We start from the raw sequence: 23229 nt of genomic DNA, 5'->3' as shown, positions 1-23229 counted from the left end.
TCAATATTTTTTGTTATTCAATAAAATACATTTATTACCTGCCGAGAGGCATCCATGAATAAATTATCTATGCTTCAGGAAAAATCATATACCAACAGTTTATCTTATAAACTATTATATTCTATACTGCTAAGAAAACACATAACTACCTGTCCCAATAGCTGGAATTGACAATGAATGGATTCGTAAACTATCTGCTTGTTCAAAAACTTCCATCAACACATTTTCCATTTGCGTCCCATCATTTCCAGTCACAATATGGAATACATGTTTACAAGCGAGCTGTCCTGCCCCTGTTACACTGTAGTTCTTTTGAGTAAATAATTGTTGTTGTAACTCGGTTTGTATGGATTGTCCTCCTCTTTGTAGAATAGCCTGCCCAACCTGACCTGTGAGTTGTAAAGTGTTTTTTTCATGTTTATCTTCAGGGTGGGAAACCAAGGGGTTTAATACACAGGTGTTGCACACCATACATGGTGGCTTCATACACTCATGCTCACTGTCAAGTTAGGATACTTTCATGTTTATCCTCGGACTGGGAAACCAAGGGGTTTAATACACGGGTGTTGCACACCATACATGGTGTATTCATACACCTCATGCTCACTGTCAAGTTAGGATACTTTCATGTTTATCTTCGGGGTGGGAAACCAAGGGGTTTAATACACAAGTGTCCCACACCATACATGGTGGCTTCATACACATCATGCCAACTGTCAAGTAAGTGGAAAGCAATCTTAAAATAAATTCATAACACAACTTACCAGATAAATCATAGCTTTGAGCAGTAGGGCATATTATCGCATCACTATTCTCAATTGTGATGTCACCTTGCTTCACTATTACATTGATAGACCCGATTGTCTTACTTGATTGTGATGATGACAACTGGTTTCTTTGTGTTTGAGAATTAAACTCATTTTGGAATACCTGGATAATGCATGTTGTGGATAATATCAAGTAGTTGAGACTTATTACACCTTTTATTCACATAGAGTTCTAGAAAGTTACATACATGGTAACTTGTAAGCTGGCACGAGGTGTATAAAGCAGAAAACCTCTGTTTTAACAACTATCGTTGCCCCGTCATGTGGGGATAAATAAGTTGCATTCATTAAAAATAATTATTTTTTTAAAAATTGGGCAACCCATTAGTGACCACGGATAAAATATTTACTAAAACTACTCACCACAGCTCCGGAATCAGTTGGCAGCATCGCAATTACAACTTGCTTAAGATGTTTTGGTTTGAACGAATCTAACTCACGTTTCATCCATCGAGCCACACTTTGTGCTGGGTAGCCAAACCCCCCTGTTGCAAGGGTGGGGAACGCTATTGTGGCGTAACCTGTAGAGTGTAGATGATATGTAAGTACCAAAGTGCAACAGCATGTGTCTTATACTTGTATTTTGGCTCTTCAAACAATAACTCATGTTAAGATTTAAATAGTTTAAAATACAAGTATAATACGCGGGCACCAACAGTACGTAGAATGTTCTGTTTCATACACCTCATGCCAGCTTATGAGTTAACACATATGGAACTTTGTGGGACTTATGTAACCATAGAATGTACATACATTATCATCTAAAAAAGTTTAATGTTTTGGGGGTAATAGGTCCGCGCTGTGGCATAGTGTTAGGCGCGCCTGCCTCTAACCCAGAGGTAATGGGTTCAAGGCTCGACGTTGCTACCATTGTGGGCGTATGTGTCCTTGGGCAAGACACTTGATGGCAATTGCTCCAACCCAGTGGTTACTAATGGGTTGTCCAAATTATCAGCCATACATAAAAAAAAGAAAAAATCCAAAAAAAATAATCACCCACAAAGTAACATACATGGTAACTCGTAAGCAAGCACGAGGTGTTAAACCCGTGTGATAACGACTGTCGTTTTCCGGCCACGCGAAGATAAAGTAAGTTACATTCAGGCCAACATTGGCCTATAGTCTAGTACCGGTGGCATGCAACCCTGCATGACCAATATAAAACAGAACCATCTAACCTGCTTGGTCAGCATTTTGTAAGCACGTCTTAATCGCTTTCACAAGGTTGTGTTTTGAATTATTGTGGCTGTTTGGTTGGTAGTTAGCTACTATCACATGGTAGACCTCCGTGCATTGTAATCGGTAGCCTGAGGTATGGACTACATCACCAACTTGATAGCTTTGAGTTTGCCCTGCCTGTATCATGGCATTCTGGAAGATATAAAGAAAAGTTTATATGAAGTTTAGTTAAGAATGATTTATGCACAAGATATATGCCATAAAAAATAGCCTAGGCTTCAATGTGCAGCAATAGTAGCGAATCAAAGCTTTCTTAATCAAAAGGTAAGGTTAGATGGTTCTGTTTTATATTGGTCAGGTAAGGTTAGATGGTTCTGTTTTATTGGAACAAACAAGATCAAAAGGTTATAGGTGGAAATAATAAAAGGCCAAAATATGCTAACTTAGTGCAGCTGCTTGAAAAAGTTTTGTAGATTTATCTAAAAAAAAACTGCCTGTTTATGTTAGAGAACTTTTATGGCAGGTTTCGCTTTAAGGTTTTCTGTGTTTCAAGGCATGTAAGTTTTAAACTGGGTTAAAATATGGTCCCCAGGTCCCACAGTCAGTGTGTCACACCTTAGGACCTTACACATATAGAATACAAATCAAAGTTTCAAACGTACAAAGATCATACATACATTTTCCTGTATTTTAAGGAATGCATGTTTTACACCCCTGATTTCAGGTTTCCTGGCATGCTGTATAGCATATACATATAACATCTTCCTCATATGGAATATATATAAGTTTCAAAATCACACATATTGTACACACATAATTAAAATCATTGTAAGAACAAACAAGAGTAGAAGCAAAGAAACCATTACAGAGCTACAAGATACCCCTGTTGTTAACCTGCTGCGCTTGTAATGCATTATATCTTTGCCGCATAGCTAACTTTTGGGCTCCGCTAGAATGCTGGAGAACTCCTTTATTTTGGGAGAATAAGCCAGAGTAGGGCGGAGGTTGGTTGTTGTAAGCTTGTACCTTCATGATTCCCGTTGATCGTCTTGCCCTAAATCGAGCCAAAGATTGTTCCATTTGTACTTGATTATGTGGTAAGATACTAGGTGCTCTTAGCGTCTGAGTTGTATCCACCGAATGTTGGTTGTTTCCAGCAATTTTTTGCATTTCTCTCTTTGATAAATGTTGTGATAATTCAACAAAATAACAGACGTTATACGGAAGAAAAAAATCGCCCACAAAGTTACATATGTGGTAATTCGTAAGCAGGCACAAGGTGTATGAAACAGAACACCCGTGTTTAACAATTACACCACTATGCAAGAACAAATAGGTTACATGTGTGGTAACTGGTAAGTTGGCATTAGGTGTATGAAACAGAACAGCCGTGTTATAACGACTGTCGTTTCCCCACCATGCGAGGATAAATGAGTAACAAACATGGTAACTCGTAAGCAGGCACGAGGTGTATGAAACAGAACACCAGCGCTATAACGACTGTCGTTGCCTCGCAACGCGAGGAAAAAAAGTTAGGTTTATTGCATATAAAGTGCTAATTACAATTCACAATTCAAATTAACGATAACCAGGAACAATAAGTTCACTCAGCAAATTATAATATGTTTTACAAAGTTAGCAAATACGACAAATTAAAATGAGTTGTACAAAGTGGGAAACTTACAACAAATTAAAATTGTGATGAATTTAAAAGAACAGATTAATGAAACATGCAAACAGTGTAATGCTCACGCCTTTTATCCAAAACATTATTTCTTTCTTTTTTATCAATAAGCGTGTTTTTTAACAACTGTTGTTTTACCGCTACTACCCGTCTTTTGACTTTTATCAACTCTCTTGTTTTTCGTTATCGAGACCGAAGAGACGAATTAAATTTCATTCATTCATTCATTTATAAAACAAGTGAAAATAATGAAAATTACAATATAAGCTTAAGCTACCCAGAATTAAACAGGGCGCATACATATAGTCTTAGAAAATGATTTAAAACAAAAAACAGGAAAAACTGCTCTAATGTAAAAATGTATGTTGGGGTAATAGGCCAACTCTGGCCCATATCTCCAGGCCGGGCCAACTCTAACAAGAGTTGTGTCAATGACCAATACATGTAACACTGTAGGACCTTACCCATATAAAATAGAATTATAATGCAAAATCTATTAAAATTGGTATTTATATTACCTGTAACTGGGGACCAGCAATTCTTATCAAAGCTTGAGTAATGGCAGATCCTGAGCCTTTGGCAAAGTTTTGTGGACTGCCGGTCGTTACTATTACGTCAACCTGTATAAAGAAGTTGTTATCATTCATGGGTTGCCTAAAATGGACTTTAAAAAGTCAGAAAAAACAGTAGCAGTCACCCATGGTCAGCCATACATAAATAAATTAGAATATGACAAAAATGTAGTAGCATATCATATGTGGTAACTCGTAAGAGTCTCGTAAGCGGGCACAAAATGTATGAAACAGAACACACATGTTATAACGACTGTCGTTGCTCCGCCATGCGCGGATAAATAAGTTACAATTATTCACATAAAAACACTCAATAAATGTTTTAGAAATAATTGTCAACTGAAACTTACATTTTGAGTTGATATATCTCCTTGTACAAGCCTTACATTCAATGCACTGCCAGTAGTAGTCCTTGCAAAGTGTCTCTATAAGAGAGAATCGGTATATTGTTTTAATACAATTAAATGAACATAAGAAATAAATTTAACAATGAACATATGCAAAAAAATCATATAAAAATTTTACGTGGTATTTAATAGGGTATTTGATACATATAACGTGAACTATACCAACCACACATTTTTTCCATTCTATTCTATATGTTCATTATATCTACATAATGTTTATTTTGATAAAGTGCAGTATGAAGTTACACTGGTCACATGAATGGCTTAGATAAAGCTTCCTTAGTGTTGGAGTAGGAGGCAAAATTTGGCTGAAATCCCAGATCCCCGACAAGGACCTCACCCATATAGAATAGAAGGTTTGTTTTAAACATTTGAAAACAATATATATATTCAAAGCAATCATTAGAACTGTTTGGCTGACAATTTGGAAAACCCATTAGTGACCACTGGGTTGGAGCAATTGCCAATAAGTGTCTTGCCCAAGGAGACATACGCCCACAAAGGCCCACAATGGTAGCAGCGACGAGCCTTGAACTCATTACATCTATTGAAACTTACTGGGGTAATTGCAGGAGTAAATATAGGTTGTGGTGTTACAGCACTTTGTGGAGGAGAGTTGGAATAACCTTGAAGCGACCTTGAAAAACTTTGAATCACTTCGTTGTTGGAGTTCTCCACAAAGTATATCTGGTAATATGTGCTGTTGTTTTAATGGTGTTTTACGTTATAGACTTCTATAGATATATATACAATGTTTCATATTGGGGGGTTAATACAAAGGTGTTGCACAGATACATGCTGTTAGTTTCTTACTATAATGGTGGTGTTTGCCTTGGTTTAGCGAGGGGTTTAATACGCAGGTGTTGCACACCATACATGATGGCTTCATACACCTCATGCTCACTGTTGAGCTAAAATACTTTCATGTTTATCCACAGCGTGGGAAACCAAGGGGGTTTAATACAAGGGCGCTACACACATAGTGTATTCATACACCTCATGCTCACTGCAAACTGTAACTAAGAAACACTATGCCATAACTTAGTGGTTAGCTTCTTGCATATTAACCTAAAATAATGCGTATAATGCTCAGCAATCGCTGATGGGTTGTAGCACCCTTAGGGAGTAATAATGGTTCAACTCTGGTTTAAACCACATACCGTGCTAGACTGAAGGACTTCACCCACATAGAACAAAAAGCTCTAAATACAACAACCTCTTGCCAGGATGCAATACTCATAGAAAATACTACATGCTTGTTTAGATGGGCCAAATCTGGCCTAAATCCTAGGTCCCATGGAATGCCTTCACCCATATAGAACAAAACCTCCCAAGACCCCATAAATAGTAAGCAAAACACATACAACAAACAGCCCACCTGTTTAATACAAGACGATGGTTTCATGAAATGATCAACTAATGTCTCCACCATCAACCTCGGACACACTGACACTGACCCTCCAAATACACCACAACTTATAGCAGGCATTGCTACTGAGGTAAGGTTGTAGCGTTCCGCTTCTTTCAGTGTTTCCGACACACAAGACTTGAGGTAGGCCTCACATACCTCATCACTGATATCGCCTTTCCAACTGGAAACACAACTTTGAGTCAAAATTTAACCATTGTATGGGTTGTGCCCTTACGCACACTTTTCTTCCAATTAGAACTTTAATATGTTTAATTAAATGTTATTTATTTAATTTTGAAATTGTATCGTCTGTAGGGTGTAACGATCACGCCTTTTATCCAAAACATGATTTCTTTCTTTTTTATCAACAAGCGTGTTTTAACAACTGTTGTTTTACCGTTACTACCCGTCTTTTCGCTTTTTATCAACTCTCTTGTTCTTCGTTATCGTGACCGAAGAGACGAAATAAATTTCATTCATTCATTCACCATATTTCTAGTAGGGTATATATAACACACATAACCTATATAACTAATAACACATAATATAATATGAAAGTTATGTTACTTATTTATCTCTGCATGGCGGGGCAACGACAGTCATTATAACATGGTGTTCTGTTGCATATACCTTGTGCCTGCTTACCAGTTACCACATATGTAACTTCTAGGGGATTTTTTTTGATCTTTTAAATATTTTGCGTATACACTTAAATATATATGTACCAAACCCTACACTTAAATATATAAGTACCAACCCTATATACTTACACAGGCCCCACGACGTGTATAATCCTCCTACAGTTCATTCTACCAGCACTTGTGCTGACAGCAGACCCGGGTAACATTGTCCCACCAACGCTAGCTATGTGTCGGTTCATCTCTGCTTGTACAGTTGGACCACCTGTGTGGAAACAATATTAATCACCCACAAAGTTATGTATGTGGTAACTCGTAAGCTGGAACAAGGTGTATGAACACCCATGTTATAAAACTGTTGTTTTCTGGCCACGCGAGGATAATGTAAAGTACATTCTGATTCATTCAGTTCAATTTAATTTTAAGATTGTTTTTATGTATGACTAATAGTTTGTCTGACCCATAAGAGACCACTGGATTCGAGCAATTCGATGAATGTAAATTATTTATCCTCGCGTGGCGGGGCAACGACAGTCGTTATAACACAGGTGTTCTGTTACATACACATCGTACCCGCTTACAAGTTGCCACGATTGTAATTTGTGGGTGCTTGTTTTCATGTTTGTCTGACAATTCAATCAACCCATTAGTGACTACTGGGTTGGAGTAATTGTTGTTAAGTGTCTTGCCCAAGGAAACGAAGCCAATAATGGTAGCAGCAATATTAGGCCAGTCGTACCCAAGAAAATATCAACAAATAATTAAGTGTGAAGCACCTCACCTATATGAATTATTAGTGAACAATAGTAAAACATAACAAATCCATAACTTACATTTTTTCTTAATACTTCCAGATATTCCAGCATCTCTCAGTTCAAGCTTGTCATTAGAAGCATTAACTATTGCATCACAATTGACTTCTGTGATGTCACCACGTAATATTTTCACCTCAACATTGGACCCTTGTAACCTCATAGAGTGCACTGTCTTTAACTATAAAATAAGATATAATAATAAGATATAATAAGACATAAATATAAGTATATAGTAGGTTTGGGGAAGATGACACACCTTTTCTTTCTGTTTTCTTGTCCGATTTCGTAGTAAACATAAAACATTCAAAGAATTATAAAACTGTATTTCCACGACTCTCATAGACTGTAGTTAATTGTTTAAACAGCGATCAGGATATTTGGATATTATGTGCTGAAGGTGTCCCATCTTTCCCCCACCTACTATATACTTATATTTACATATATTATACTACGTGTATATTAAACAAAGAATACTAGGCTTAATGCTGCTATGTGTGTCCTAAGACAAAGCACATAGAAAATATTTAACATATACATTAGACCTACATGCTTTTCAACACTATTTTAAGAGTTCTAGGGAATTTGATTAGTGAACTGCCATGGCTCAGCAGTTAGGTGCTAGCACTGTGACCAGGGTGTACTAGGTTTAATACCTAATGCTGCCACAATTGTGGACGTGTTTCTTTTGCCAAGGACACTTAACGTCACTTTAAACCAGCGAACATTACTAAGTAATAAAACAACTCATTGGTGGCCACTGGCTGCATTAATTAGGTGCTTTGCTCAAGGACAATGGTAGCAGCAACGAGCTTTGAACCCAGCATCTTTCAGTTTTGTGCCAACCACTCTAACCATTACACTACAATATAATTGACTTACCGCAATTTTAGGCTTTAGTTTGTTCCCCATATTCGCATAAGGATTCCCCCACGAAGGTAACGTAGACGAATCCACCATTATAATGCACTTGTTCTCTTTCTCAGTAAAACTTAGGAAGGTTTTGCTTTTATCCTTATCACGAAAGAAAGCAGGTATACCAGGTATGCTAAACTGGTGTCGAGTGGTCTTTATACTTTTAACTATACCTTGTAACCATGACACAGCTGTGAGAAAAGGGAAAAGGGGTTACTTGACAGGGAGCATGAGATGTATGAATACACTATGTGTGTCTGGTGTATAAGAAGACACCCATGTTATAACTCGACATTGAGCATGAGGTGTATGAATACACCATGTGCGTCTGGTGTATAAGAAGACATAAAGGAAGTTTTATACACCTCATGTCTGCTTGCGAGTAACCACGTATGTAAATTTGTTGGTGATTGTTTTTAGCAGTAGTTTTATGGCCTAAATGAAAGCTGACTTATTTTATTTTAAGTCCTAATTTTCTTAACCACTAGTGACCACTGGGTTGGAGCAATTACCGTTAAGTGTCTTGCCCAAGGACACATAATCAAATTTCTCCATAATGGCAGCAGCATCGAGTCTTGAACCCAGAAATACTGCCCGCGGCATTGGACATAAAGTGTACGAATATAACACACGTATACAACACAACTTCTATGTTAGAACCCAATTACATATATATAACATTACAAAGCGTCACCTTTTTTAACATCCACATCTTTTCCTTTGACTTCAATCCCTCCTCCATCACTAATCCCCCACCTTAATATACATGATATTTATTTAATTTATCTCTTAAATCTGATAATAAATATTAGATTAGATAAAACAACGGAGAGAAGTGAAAAACTCGACAAGGACCTCACCCACATAGACTAGACTCCTACCCACCTTACACAAGCCATCGCCCCCTTAGATGACTTCTCCAGCGAATCCTTGAAATAATTCTCCACAAATTTGGCCGATATATATTCCATACGCACCAAGTTAGTGCCAGATATATTCTGCCGGATAAAACCTTCGATATTCTTTTGTGCACCTTTAAAAGGCCCAGCTAGACCAAGGAGTATGATCTCGTTTTGGTGAGACTGTAAAAGAAAGCTTATATTTAGGTCTTACTTTAGTTCAGAACGGAGTCACACTGTTCGAACAGCATATATAACCGGCATGGGTGTTAGGGTAATTGGCCAACTGTGGCCTAAATCCAATGGTGTTGTGGTAATGGGCAAACTGTGGCCTAAACTACTGGGTGTTGTGGTAATGGGCAAACTGTGGCCTAAACTACTGGGTGTTGCGGTAATGGGCAAACTGTGGCCTAAACTACTGGGTGTTGTGGTAATGGGCAAACTGTGGCCTAAACTACTGGGTGTTGCGGTAATGGGCAAACTGTGGCCTAAACTACTGGGTGTTGTGGTAATGGGCAAACTGTGGCCTAAACTACTGGGTGTTGTGGTAATGGGCAAACTGTGGCCTAAACTACTGGGTGTTGTGGTAATGGGCAAACTGTGGCCTAAACTACTGGGTGTTGTGGTAATGGGCAAACTGTAGCCTAAACTACTGGGTGTTGCGGTAATGGGCAAACTGTGGCCTAAACTACTGGGTGTTGCGGTAATGGGCAAACTGTGGCCTAAACTACTGGGTGTTGGGGTAATGGGCAAACTGTGGCCTAAACTACTGGGTGTTGGGGTAATGAACCAAATCTAGCTTACATCCTAGGCCTATAACAAGGACCTCACCCACAAAGAGAATTTATATATTAAGTTATTTATATTATATCAAACAAATAACATTCGACAACTGAGGCAACAACAGCAAAATAACTATCATTAAAATGTTATGGATAAACATATTGAGACAGGGCACTGGTTAAAAAGCATGGATGTAAAAAGAAAATGCCATTTAGTACAATGAAGTTCTGTACAAAAAGTGTATGGGACTCTCTGCATACTGTGCATAAAAGTTACCTGCATACTGTGTATGAAAGTTACCTGCATACTGTGTATGAAAGTTACCTGCATACTGTGTATAAAAGTTACCTGCATACTGTGTATAAAAGTTACCTGCATACTGTGTATGAAAGTTACCTGCATACTGTGTATAAAAGTTACCTGCATACTGTGTATAAAAGTTACCTGCATACTGTGTATGAAAGTTACCTGCATACTGTGTATAAAAGTTACCTGCATACTGTGCATAAAAGTTACCTGCATACTGTGTATAAAAGTTACCTGCATACTGTGTATGAAAGTTACCTGCATACTGTGTATAAAAGTTACCTGCATACTGTGTATGAAAGTTAACTGCATACTGTGTATGAAAGTTACCTGCATACTGTGTATAAAAGTTACCTGCATACTGTATATAAATCTTTTCACATCACCAGCCACTTACGTTTTGAATAATTCTCAAATTTTTGTTGGAGCATAAACCTTGTCTCAATCTTTTCCACTCATGCTGCTGTAACATGGCATCCATACTTTCATTACAAGGAATGGAGACTTGCTTTAATAAGTTGGATAATTCAGTGGTTGCTTTATCCATTTGCGTTGTGTCAAGATATATGAGCTGTATGTTGTCGTCTTGAACTTGAACAGATACTGTAGAATGAGATGTCATAATGGTATAAAATAAATGATTGAATATAACTTGTTTATTCGTAAGTGGCGGTCTAACGTCGTTATAACACGGGTGTTCTGTTTCATATACCTCGGGCAAGCTTACGGTTGAAGCAACACGCCCATAATGGTAGCAGCGACGGCCTTGAACCAGTAACCTCTAAACTAGAGGAAGGCCATCCCAGGTTTGGCCCGTTTTAGATATCATAACAAAACATAAAATGTCAAATATTAATCACCCTTGACATTTCGTTGCCGAAATTCCTCCTGTATTATGACCCTTAAGTTTACAGACCCAGGTTGTAGTTTATTAGCATCAGCAGCAATTAAACTCTGGACCATGAACATAGTTAGTTGGCTGGGGAAGCCTGGGAGTTTACAACTGTCCAAGTTCTGAGTAATAAATGGGTTTAGATGATTTAGGTGATGAGTTAAGGTAAAAAATGAGTAGTCCACTGTGTATTATATATGGTTATAATTTTAGCATCATAAACCTCATGCTCACTGTCGAATTATAACATGGGTGTCTCCTCATACACGAGACACACATGGTGTATTCTTACACCTCATGCTCACTGTCGAGTTATAACATGGGTGTCTTCTTATACACCAGACACACATGGTGTATTCATGCACCTCATGCTCACTGTCGAGTTATAACATGGATGTCTTCTTATACACCAGACACACATGGTGTATTCATACACCTCATGCTCACTGTTGAGTTATAACATGGGTGTCTTCTTATACACCAGACACACATGGTGTATTCATGCACCTCATGCTCACTGTCGAGTTATAACATGGGTGTCTCCTCATACACGAGACACACATGGTGTATTCATACACCCCATACTCACTGTTAAGTTATAACATGGGTGTCTTCATATACACCAGACACACATGGTGTATTCATACACCTCAGGCTCACTGTCGAGTTATAACATGGGTGTCTTCTTATACACCAGACAGGCTCACTGTCGAGTTATAACATGGGTGTCTCCTCATACACGAGACACACATGGTGTATTCATACACCTCATGCTCACTGTCGAGTTATAACATAGGTGTCTTCTTATACACCAGACACACATGGTGTATTCATACACCAGACAGGCTCATTGTCGAGTTATAACATGGGTGTCTCCTTATACACGAGACACACATGGTGTATTCATACACCTCATGCTTACTATTTAAACTTCATAGCTAACATACCAATAATCCTACACTTACAATACGTTTGGTGAGCACTTCATTCTTAGCTTCAGCAACATCGTATTGGTTACCACTTAAATGAATCGCATTGTTCTCAACAAAGAAATCCACTCTTTGTTTATATGTTTCTCTCAAGTCGTCTATGATGCAACAATCCACAAACGCCCTGTTGATGTGTCATAATGTAGGACTGTTAACATATGGGTGGGAACTTGAGTGATTTATCCATGGTTGCCACTCCCATGCCCACAGTCAAGTTGCTGAAGCTATTGCAGTGTGTGGATAAGCAGACATGATGCATAACACTTACTAGTAGAGTGGGGGAAGACGGGACACCTTTAGCGATAACATAAAATTAATATAAAAAAAATTACTATAAAAAGGTGTCCCATCTTCCCCATTCTACTATATTTACAATACAAAGGTGTCCCATTTTCCCCATTCTACTATATTCACCTGAAATGTATTTCTTTCAACGGAACACTTTCCTTCACACATTTGGACCTCGATTTAAAAAATTCTATGGCAGTTTTAACATCACCTTGTCGACATGTTATTTCTATGTTACCTTGCCTTTTATGGTTCCATCTAAAGTTAGAAACATATATTGGGTTACTGGTTTAAGGCTCAACGCTGCTACCATTGTGGGGTATGTTAATGTGATCTTGGAAAAACACTTAACAGCAATTGCTTTAACCCAGTAGTCACTAATGAGTTGTCTAAATTGTGAGCCATACATAAAACAATCACCCACAAAGTTACATACATGGTAACTCGTAAACTGCATGAGGTGTATGAAACAAAACACCCATGTTATTATAGACCTTACTCATATAGAATAGAATATACATATAATGATATACATATACATTGTAATAATTTAGGCGAGCTCTGGTGTAAACCATAGATTCCATAGCATGCTTTATCATAGATTTAGAAGCTCAACCATATAGAATTTATATGAGCATACACAATGTATATGAACAAATAGAATACATAATAAATACAACACTTATATACCTTTTGTTGGGATAATGAGCCAACTCTGGCCTAAATCCTATAGATAGGAAGATAGCATGTATTCCCATAGAACCTCACCCATATAGAATTTAATATATGAGCATATAGAATACATATATAGTGGCATGGGGGAAGATGGGACACATTTAGCACACAATATCTCAATATTCTGATTGTGTTTTAAACAATTAACAACAATCTATGGGAGTCGTGTGGATGCGGTTTTAAAATTCTTTGAAAATGTTTTGTTTACTACCAAATGAAATGAAAAAATGGAATAAAAAGGTGTTCCATCTTCTCCCACCCTACTATATAACACAACAACCACTACATACCTTACAAACACATCTATCTCTGCATCAATGGCAACAACTTGCTCACTTTCATTCCATCCCTTTGACAATCGCACCCCCTTCAGTATCTTACTATCTATATGGGTAATTGTGGTCGCAAACTTGCGTAGGTAAGTCCCATATCTTCTTCGGCATTCAGATTCAAACTTGGCTTGGTCGTTCATGTATTTTTCATTCGGTTTCTACAAAAATCCATATTTATGTCTAAGTATTTTAAAAACACCTTTATATTACAAAAGTACTCATCCTTTAGTATTATCAAATGAAATAACACTGTAAAACGCTATGGGACCTGAGGTTTATGCCAAGTAGACCCATTACCCCAACATCCCAGGTCTTACAATTTACAACTCATTAGTGACCACTGGGTTGGAGCAATCGCGTCCTTGGGCAAGACTCTTAACGGCAATTGCTCTAACCCAGCGATTTCTTATGGGTTGTTCAAATTATCAGCCATACAAAAATATTCCCAAAAAACAATCACCCACAAAGTACCATTCGTGGTAACTTGTAAGCGGGCATATGGTGTATGAAACAGAACACCTGTGTTATAACAACTGTCGTTACCCTGTCATGCAAGGATAAATAAGTTACATACATAGAAACCCGTAAGAGTCTTGTAAGCTGGCACTAGGTGTATGAAACAGAACACCCATGTTATAACGACAGTCGTTTTCCAGCCAATTATCCAATCATCACCCACCTCTAATGGTTGAACCATCAGCCCAATAATAGATTTTGCTTCACGTGGTTGGGTAAAATTAACTTGCGCTAAATCTTTGTATTCATCCACAAAATGTTGGAGGAATTTCTCGGAGTTTTGGATTAGTTGAATAACAGCTATGTTTTCTGGCTTTACCGTGATTTTGAATGAAATAACTGGAGCCCCTGGAAGTGGTGTGTCTGGTAGATGGAATATTGATAATGCTGGTTCTTGAAACTTGCTTTTACAAATTGTTTGTTAGAAACAATAACCTTGAATTGGTTGCACCATTTTTCACAGGTGTTTAAATAAGTTAAGTTGTATTTGACCGACACTTCAGTATTTTTCACAGCTAGTTTTACAAAGTGTCAACAAAACAATAACCTTGAATTGGTTGCACCACTTTCCATGGGTGTTTATATAAGTTAAGTTGTATTTGATCAACGCTTTCAAAAACAATTCAATATATATATATATTGTCTGATATTATTCTACCCTTTTCACAAGCACTTTACAAAATCTTTTACAAACATAACTGTACAGCACCTTGACTGCTACTGCTAGAGCTTCCTTTTGCTTTTCTGTTTCGTTTTTTAGCGTTGCCAGATGTATCAACACCGTGGTAATGTGATGTTACTTTAACATGCTTTGAATCAAGTGTAAGGGGATTGTCCGTACATGTTTTAACAACTCTTTCTGCCACTGTTAACAAGAAATGCAAAGTTAGATATAAATTATGTTATGTTTTTCCTCGGACTGGGAAACCAAGGGGTTTAATACACGGGTGTTGCATACCATACATGGTGTATTCATACACCTCATGCTCACTGTCAAGTTAGGATACTTTCATGTTTATCCTCGGGGTGGGAAACCAAGGGGTTTAATACACAAGTGTCGCACACCATACATGGTGGCTTCATACACCTCATGCTCACTGTCAAGTTCGGATACTTTCATGTTTATCCTCGGGGTGGGAAACCAAGGGGTTTAATACACAGGTGTTGCACACCATACATGGTGGCTTCATACACATCATGCCAACTGTCAATTTAAAACAGAGTTTCATGTTCAAAAAGTGTCTTAAACCCATATAGCAACATAGCACACATGACATAAATGTATACACTGCCTATTAATGGTCATAAACTCCTTTATTCTCACCTTTAAAATCCGAGAAAAAGACAAGAGCATGTTCCTTGTATCGTTGAACGTAAGTTACTGTTCCACCCTCAGTTCTCCTCTTACTTTCAAATGTTAACTTGATGGCATCATCTGATACTTCATTTGATACGTTTGCCACTTTGATGCAATCACTTTTACACATCCTGCTGGCCTGGGGGGGTATGTTTACGATGTGAAATATTGACTACAGTTAATTCGCACCCTTAAAGAAACTTAAATGCTATTGGGGTACTAATAGTCAGAACACCTTGTTCAATTTTATTCTGCTAGCCTGGGGGGGTATGTTTATTGAGATTTCGAATTCGTTTTAAGATAGGAAACACTTACCTAATTTACTACGGTATCAGTTACTGGTGTAACAGGTTATAAGACAAATGTGCAGAATGCATACTGTAATTTCCTGCACAAAGTTACATACATGGTAACTGGTAAGCTGGGATGAGGTGTATAAAACAGAACACTCATGTTATAACGATTGTCGTTTTCCAGCCATGCGGGGATAAAGCAAGTTACATTCATTCATTCATTCATTTTGAGAATAAGTTTTACTGAAATCCTGCTATTATGGTACTGCTATTAAGAACAGAACAGATACCTCAAGTGTTTTATTTTCAAGTTTCTTCTGTTGTATATTGTTCATAATGTCATCAATATCTAAACAGAATGAAAATACATATAGTAGGGTAGGGAAGAGGGAACACCTTTAATACATAATATCCAAATAGCCCGATCGTGTTTTAAACAATTACTAACGGTCTGTGGAAGTCGTGAGGATACGGTTTTACAGTTCTTTGAATATTCTTTGTTTACTACCAAATGGAAAGAGAAAACTAAACAAAAAGGTGTCCCATCTTCCCCCACCTTACCATATATATATAAAAAAGGTTAGCACCTTTTTATTCTATTTTCTTGCCATTTGGTAGTAAACAAAGAACATTCGAAGAAATATAAAATCGTATCCTCACGACTCCCATGGACCGTTGTTGATTGTTTAAAACACAATCAGGATATTTTGATATTATGTTCTAAAAGTGTCCTGTCTCTCCCCACCCTACTATATCTTATAGCAATCACATAGAAATCATATAATATAGAAACTATATCATATGGAATCATAACACATAGTTATTATTTTATACAGCCATATCGCAAGCAGTTATACAAACATAACCAACCTTTATCCCTAGCACCACCATCATAAAACACCATATATTTTCCTTGGGACATTTTCTCAACACTGCTTGGTACAAGGTTGCTGGTTGAACAAGACTCAATGAACAACTCAAGGACATCTTTACTAGTTTTTGTATCATCAACTCCCTGCAAGTTGGAATCTTGTTAGTCAATCAATGTAACTTATACTTGTTTGTACTTCTGTGTGAAGGGCAATAACAGTTGTTATAACAGTGTTTTGTTTCATACACCTCGTGCCCGCTTACAAGTTACCACACATGTAACTTATTTATCCTCGCATGACGGGGCAATAACAGTTGTTATAACACAGTGTTCTGTTTCATACACCCCGTGCCCGCTTACAAGTTTCCAACCATGTATGTAACTTTGTGAGTGAATGAATGTAACTTATTAAGTCTTACTAACTTACAACTTAATTTACAACCTAATGTACTTGTTTAACTAAGTCACATCTTTATGTCCACATCATTATTCATTGAAAACAATATAACTTTCTTATGTCACTTGTTTACACAAGTGATATTATGATGTATTAAAAGGTTAATTATTCACCGAGACAATGAACTGTTCTTTCATCATAGTTGGAATTGTTTTAGGAAATACTTGTAGTTTCTGTCCTTCAAAGTAATGTTCTTGTTTGTCACACACATTCCTTGCAACTGTAGAGATAATGTAGTGGATTTAAGACTATTATAATCACACTATATTCGAGGTTGGCCTATATCAATATTAATATAACTACGAGTGTCTTCTCCATTATAAATGAATAAACGTTGAATTCAAACATATTTTTTGAATGAATGTAACTTACTTAACATCGCGTGGCCGAAAAACGACAGTCATTATAACGCAGGTGTTCATACAATGCTGCTACCATTGTGGGCGTATGTGTCCTTGGGCAAGACACTTAACAGCAATTGCTCCAACCCAGTGGTTACTAATGGGTTGTCTAAATTATCAGAAATACATAAAAAAAAATAAAAAATCCCCCAAAAAATAATTACCCACAAAGTAACATACATGGTAACTCGTAAGCTGGCACGAGGTGTTAAACCCGTGTGATAACGACTGTCGTTTTCCGGCCACGCGAGGATAAAGTAAGTTACATTCATTCATTTATACAACATGTGCTAGTTTACAAGTTATATGTTACATTCTGGGTGATTATTTCTTTGATATTTATAATCTATATGGTAGGGGTCTTGGGGTCCAACATCTTGGCTGCCCATTTAGGCTTCTGTTGGCCCATTACCACAACACCCAGGGTGCTACAACCCATTAGTGACCACTGGGTTGGGGCAGTTGCCGTTAAGTGTCTTACCCAAGGACGGATACTACCAGTATCAAGCATTGAACCCAGTATCCTTTGGTTACAATGCAAGCGAATAACCACGGGACCAGAGTTTCACTCACCTTGTTGGTCATAAAACACGACCAATATTCCATCTCTTAGTTTAAACAGCATGAAAACTTCACCGCCACCAGAACGATTGGTGTTCTCAAAATAAAGTTCCAAACTTTGATTTGATGTTTTCTCAGGGACATTTTGTACAAGAACACAACTGGGAAAGGAAAGATAATGAAAGACTAAATGAATAACAGTAATAAATTAAACTATAATAGAAAAATTGTTTCGTGATTACTTGATACACACAAGGAGAAACAGAAAACTAGCCTTATAATGACTGGCATTGCCCTGTCATGTGAGGATAAATAATATACGCGGTAAATAAATAATATATGCGGTAACATTAATTTAAACCAAATCCTCCCCTATCAGGTCTCATGGCAGACCCTTAAACATATAGAACTGGAAACTTTAAATACAAACCCAAACTATTTATTAAGCCCGTTTTTTTAACAACTGTTGTTGCCTCGCCATGTGAGGATAAATAAGTTACATTCATTCATTCCAGTCCTTACTTATCAGCCTTCCTCTTCAGATCATCCTCTGATTCCCAAATCTCCTCCCAAGTCCTTGGAGCAGCAGATGCAACTGGAGCAGATTGATCCGAAGATCTTTCCGCATCCCTACGTTGATCCCCGGCTCTTCTTTGATCCGATCGTGGATGTTGTTTTCGATCTTGTCTTATTCCTTCTATGTTTGCACTGTGTCGTCTGTTGTCTGGAATATAATGTGTATTATATTTATTTTAATACATATTTAAGTTTATATTTATGTAACAGTTGCTATAGCACAGTGTTTTGTTTGCATGTTTGCGCTGTGTCTTCTGTTGTCTGTAAGTTTATATGTACGTAAATAATATAACAGTTCTGGAATATAAATGTAATATGTATATATATGTTGTTTTTTGACTAAATAAATATATATATGTAAATGTAACAGTAATAACACAGGTGTTCTGTTTTATACACATCTCGTGCCTGCTTACATGTTACCACCTATTAAATTTTATGGCATTTGTCCGTGATTATATAATATTTTTTTTGAATAAATGTAACTTATTTATACTCGCGTGGTGGGTGACAACTAACAATATAAGTTATCGTTATAACACGAGTGTTCTGTTTCATACATCTTATGCCGCTTATAAGTTACTACGTATGTTACAAACTGTTAGTGATTACTGATATCTATTGTTCTTTAAAAGCAACTTATATTGTCAATTCACAAATCGTTACAATGTCGATTAAAATATCCATCATTAAGCTTTGACATATTATTGTTCAAATCAAATAAGCCTTCTGTTAGCCTTTCATCATCACAATGCCCATTGTTTGTCATCAAACATTAGTCATTATACAAACAAAACTTAAGTCTCACCTCTGGGCCTTTGGTTGCCTGGGTTCCTAAGCTTAACTTGACCCTGTCTGGGTGGATTGTAGCCTTGAGGGTCATGTGGGAGGTTATTTCGGTATTGGGGGCTCCTGGGGGGGTTACTTCTTTCATAGGGGTCTCTTTGGGGGTCATATCTAAACTGGGGTCCTCTGGCTTGGTTTGGGGGATTATAGTTGGGTAGAGGTCCTTGCCGCAACTCATTTGCTGAAAACAAGTTGTAAGGATTAGAGCTTGGAAGTGGAATGAAATCAGGTGTTATGTATTTAATTGCAAGTAGATTGTTGTTTTTATACTTAACAATAAGCTGGTATGTTGGTTAGGCTTTATACATCAGCTTAAACAGAATGCACCAAGTGCTACTAAATACACAGTTAACAAAACTGAGCCAACTAATGGTAGACCAAATATATATTTGGCCAAATAATAGCACATGTTTAAATGGCACCATATATTATATTTTATTATTTAACTGTTATAGGTGTATCATTTACTACAGTTTATCATTATATAGACATATAGTAGGGTGGGGGAAGATGGGACACCTTTTCATTCTATTTTCTCGTCCAATTTGGTGGGAAGCATATAAAATTTAAAGAATTATGAAACCTTATCCCTATGACTCCCATATACCGATGTTAAGTATATAAAACACGATCAGGATGTTTGGATATCATGTGCTAAAGGTGTCCCATTTTCCCCCACCCTACTGTATATCTTATTTAAACGAAATCTTACATTGGACACATATAGTGTATGATACATATTGCACCGCCTACCATTTAACATTATATTATATACACCTACCTTCATCTCTGTCCCATTGCATTCTCAGTGTATCTACACTTGTTATATTGGATCCATGGTCCAATGCTGTACGTGCTGATTCCTATTTAAACAATTTATTATAATCTTTTATTTAAATAATATCTATTGTCCGGCGCCGCGGCGTAGTGGTTAGCGCTCCTGCCTGTACCCATTAGGTAATGGGTTCAAGGCTCGCCGCTGCTACCATTGTGAGCGTATGTAAATTGTAAACAGTAGCATACACTGATATACACATATTATACAGTTCATAAATACCCCATAATATAATAGTAAAGAGTCTGGCTATTTACTGGATACCTTAACAGTGTGAGATGTATATACTTACATGAAGCTTGAACAGAACTTTAAAAAATGGTCGTCTAGCATTGGGGTAAATCCATATATCTTCTACATGGCCATACCTGTAGGTAAGATAGGTCCTTACTGCTATGAAGGTGTCTTAACATTAAAAAAGGGATGTAGCAACAAAGCAAGGTGTTAAAACACACTTGTGGTGTTGCAACCGAACGTGTAAAGTGATGTCACATTACTTCCAAATATTGTGATGGCAGCCTAACGTATTGTGGGGAAAAAATATAAAAAATCTCAACACATGTTAAACTAAAGGAATAACAGGTCACATAAAATGACAACATGGAAAATAATTAATAGCCACATACATGTTAACATGTAACATATTATATTTGTATAACATGTTACTGTGTAATTAGTTACTTAAAAACAATGTGTTTTATATTGTGTTGAGACTCAGTGGTTAAGTGTTTGTATCGTAACCAAAGAATACCAGGTTCAATGCTAGATACTAATGCACCTATCGGGAATGTTTACTTAATGTGCATTGCATCACTCTAGTGGTCACTAATAGGTTGTAGCACCCTGGGTGTCATGGCAATGGGCCAACTCTGGCTTTAATCTCAGGTCCCATGATTCACCCACTTAAAATATAAACACATCACATACTGTTGCATGTGTTTCCTTATTAATGGTTTGTTGTTACAGATATGTGGGCCAACTCCATAGCAATAAATCCTTCTTTGTGGAGCAGACTGGCCACTGTAGTTGCATCTGTCTGTTAAAGTAGAGGATTTGAAGTAAGTTAGAGTTTTTGTTTACATAAAGCTGAAGCTATTGCAGTGTAAGAATAAGCAGACATGACTTTTGGTTGTTTTGGTCATTTATATCCTCGTGGGTGGGAACTTGAGTGACTTATCCATGGTTGCCACTCCCATGCCCACAGTCGAGTTGCTGAAGCTATTATAGTGTGTGGATAAGCAGACAAGACTTTCAGTTGGTTTGGTCATTTATATCCTTGTGGGTGGGAACTTGTGAGACTTATCCATGGTTGCCACTCCGATGCCCCCAATCGAGTTGCTGAAGCTATTACAGTGTGTGGATAAGCAGACGTTACTATACTTTTACAATCCAATTGTAAATACAGCTTGCAATTAATGTTACATTAACCCAAACGTAAATATATAGTTCAATCACCAAAAAAAATACATATATAGTTCAATCCCCAATAACACACATTGGTAATGCTAGCTACTTATATATTGAATTAAGCATGGACTTTAATGAATACCATATCATCATTACAAAGTAAACACAAGGTTGTTACAGACTATTTACAAAGCCTGCCCTGTATATTTACAATGTATAACAAAGTAAATATCACCTTGCATTGTGTAGTCAGTGAAATTTCCCTCACTTTGTGCTCGTGTCATACTTGGTCCTGAATACTCTGTTGGTGGATCTGTTGTGTATAGAAAAGCATCAACCATAAATCACTGACCCATTAAAGTAAACCATTTATCTTCTACATTACTTCTACATTTACCAATTTAAACAGAAATGTGTATTATATAGCCTAACTAGTAAAACATATACTGAAAATGTAATTCACTAATTCTTAAATAGGCCTACTCTATTACCATAATAAAGGTATTATAGTAATAGTAATACAACTATAAAACACAAATATATTATATTCTACATTTTAACAAGCATATTTATATTAATTAAAGGTAAATTATATGGCATTACCATCCTGTGTAGTCGAATGCCTTCCCGGTGTGAAATATTCGCCACCTTTTGATGAAGTTTGGTTTTCACTTCCTGGCTTGTTGATTGTCACAACTAACTGGTAAGTATCGCTTCCAAACTTGAGGGGAAGGGGTGACTTTGCCACAGCAACGTATTTATCTGATAATAAAAGAAGTTGTACTGTAGCGGTGTTTGGTTCCACATGTAACGTGCTGTAGTGTATGTTCTGCACGCCAACTCGAGTTCGCTCGAGGCAGAGAAGGCGCCGTATTATTATTGTTGTGTAACGCGCCTGTGTACTCCTTTGTGTGACGTGCTCGCCACGTTTCCTATTCTTTTTTGGGTGTGACAAGTTGTGGAGGTAAACGGCAGTTGCATTATGATTTGATCGTGTAAGCTTGTGATAATAAATATACGATACGCCACAGTACAATGTGTCAAAACATTTTTGTGCTTATAGGTTGAGTAGTAGCACCCTTGGTGTTGTTAAGATCGAGTAATAGATCTACATCCCAGATCTTAGGTATGAAAAATATTTTAAATAGAATTTCTGCCATTAAATTGCGGAAAAAAAAAACTTTTCAGGCTGGTATATAACCACAAACTTACAAGTATCTTCTTTAAAATGAACCTCCATCACAGATTCCTTCTCACTTGGTTTGATTTCCTGCACAGCTTGCCCACTACCCAGCAAATTATTGAGAAATAACTTAAGTTTGAACGCACTGTAGCCATCTGGTATGTCACTGATATAAACTACCAGCTCATCCATTATTTTTTACTTTATAAAACAAACCAGTTTATTCTAAAAAAGGCAAAAGTTACTTTTGAAAACCA

The 23229-nt window shown here is 37.1% G+C and overlaps 1 protein-coding gene across 3 annotated transcripts in view; it reads right to left on the bottom strand.

The window, feature by feature from the left end:
* Positions 1–23215, bottom strand: part of LOC149725846 (protein mono-ADP-ribosyltransferase PARP14-like) — a 31696-nt gene extending 8481 nt beyond the window's left edge. Inside the window, exons 1-34 of one of the 3 annotated variants that reach the window (XM_089891351.1) lie at positions 23002–23215; positions 22393–22551; positions 22025–22102; positions 21310–21418; positions 20675–20750; positions 20329–20410; positions 19510–19728; positions 18648–18849; positions 18138–18286; positions 17277–17383; positions 16706–16850; positions 16126–16184; positions 15510–15681; positions 14895–15050; positions 14349–14548; positions 13628–13827; positions 12729–12860; positions 12291–12438; positions 11294–11447; positions 10831–11036; positions 9331–9527; positions 9140–9201; positions 8413–8636; positions 7552–7711; positions 6851–6983; positions 6048–6261; positions 5228–5356; positions 4613–4687; positions 4209–4310; positions 2901–3182; positions 2006–2198; positions 1191–1348; positions 765–930; positions 150–389 (exon numbers count right to left, since the gene is read on the bottom strand). In XM_089891351.1, the coding sequence (XP_089747477.1) occupies positions 150–389; positions 765–930; positions 1191–1348; positions 2006–2198; positions 2901–3182; positions 4209–4310; positions 4613–4687; positions 5228–5356; positions 6048–6261; positions 6851–6983; positions 7552–7711; positions 8413–8636; positions 9140–9201; positions 9331–9527; positions 10831–11036; positions 11294–11447; positions 12291–12438; positions 12729–12860; positions 13628–13827; positions 14349–14548; positions 14895–15050; positions 15510–15681; positions 16126–16184; positions 16706–16850; positions 17277–17383; positions 18138–18286; positions 18648–18849; positions 19510–19728; positions 20329–20410; positions 20675–20750; positions 21310–21418; positions 22025–22102; positions 22393–22551; positions 23002–23164 (5251 nt within the window). In that variant the 5' untranslated portion in view covers positions 23165–23215. The remainder of the gene's footprint in view (positions 1–149; positions 390–764; positions 931–1190; positions 1349–2005; positions 2199–2900; positions 3183–4208; positions 4311–4612; positions 4688–5227; positions 5357–6047; positions 6262–6850; positions 6984–7551; positions 7712–8412; positions 8637–9139; positions 9202–9330; positions 9528–10830; positions 11037–11293; positions 11448–12290; positions 12439–12728; positions 12861–13627; positions 13828–14348; positions 14549–14894; positions 15051–15509; positions 15682–16125; positions 16185–16705; positions 16851–17276; positions 17384–18137; positions 18287–18647; positions 18850–19509; positions 19729–20328; positions 20411–20674; positions 20751–21309; positions 21419–22024; positions 22103–22392; positions 22552–23001) is intronic. The other 2 variants (XM_089891352.1, XM_089891353.1) reach the window with 2 other exon arrangements.
* Between the last annotated feature and the right edge of the window lie 14 nt (positions 23216–23229).

This window comes from Ciona robusta, chromosome 13 (genome assembly GCF_009617815.1).
Source record: "Ciona robusta chromosome 13, ASM961781v2".
Lineage (NCBI taxonomy): Eukaryota > Metazoa > Chordata > Ascidiacea > Phlebobranchia > Cionidae > Ciona > Ciona robusta.
Note: the sequence above shows the minus strand (reverse complement) of the source record. Positions and strands in the feature narration are given on the sequence as shown.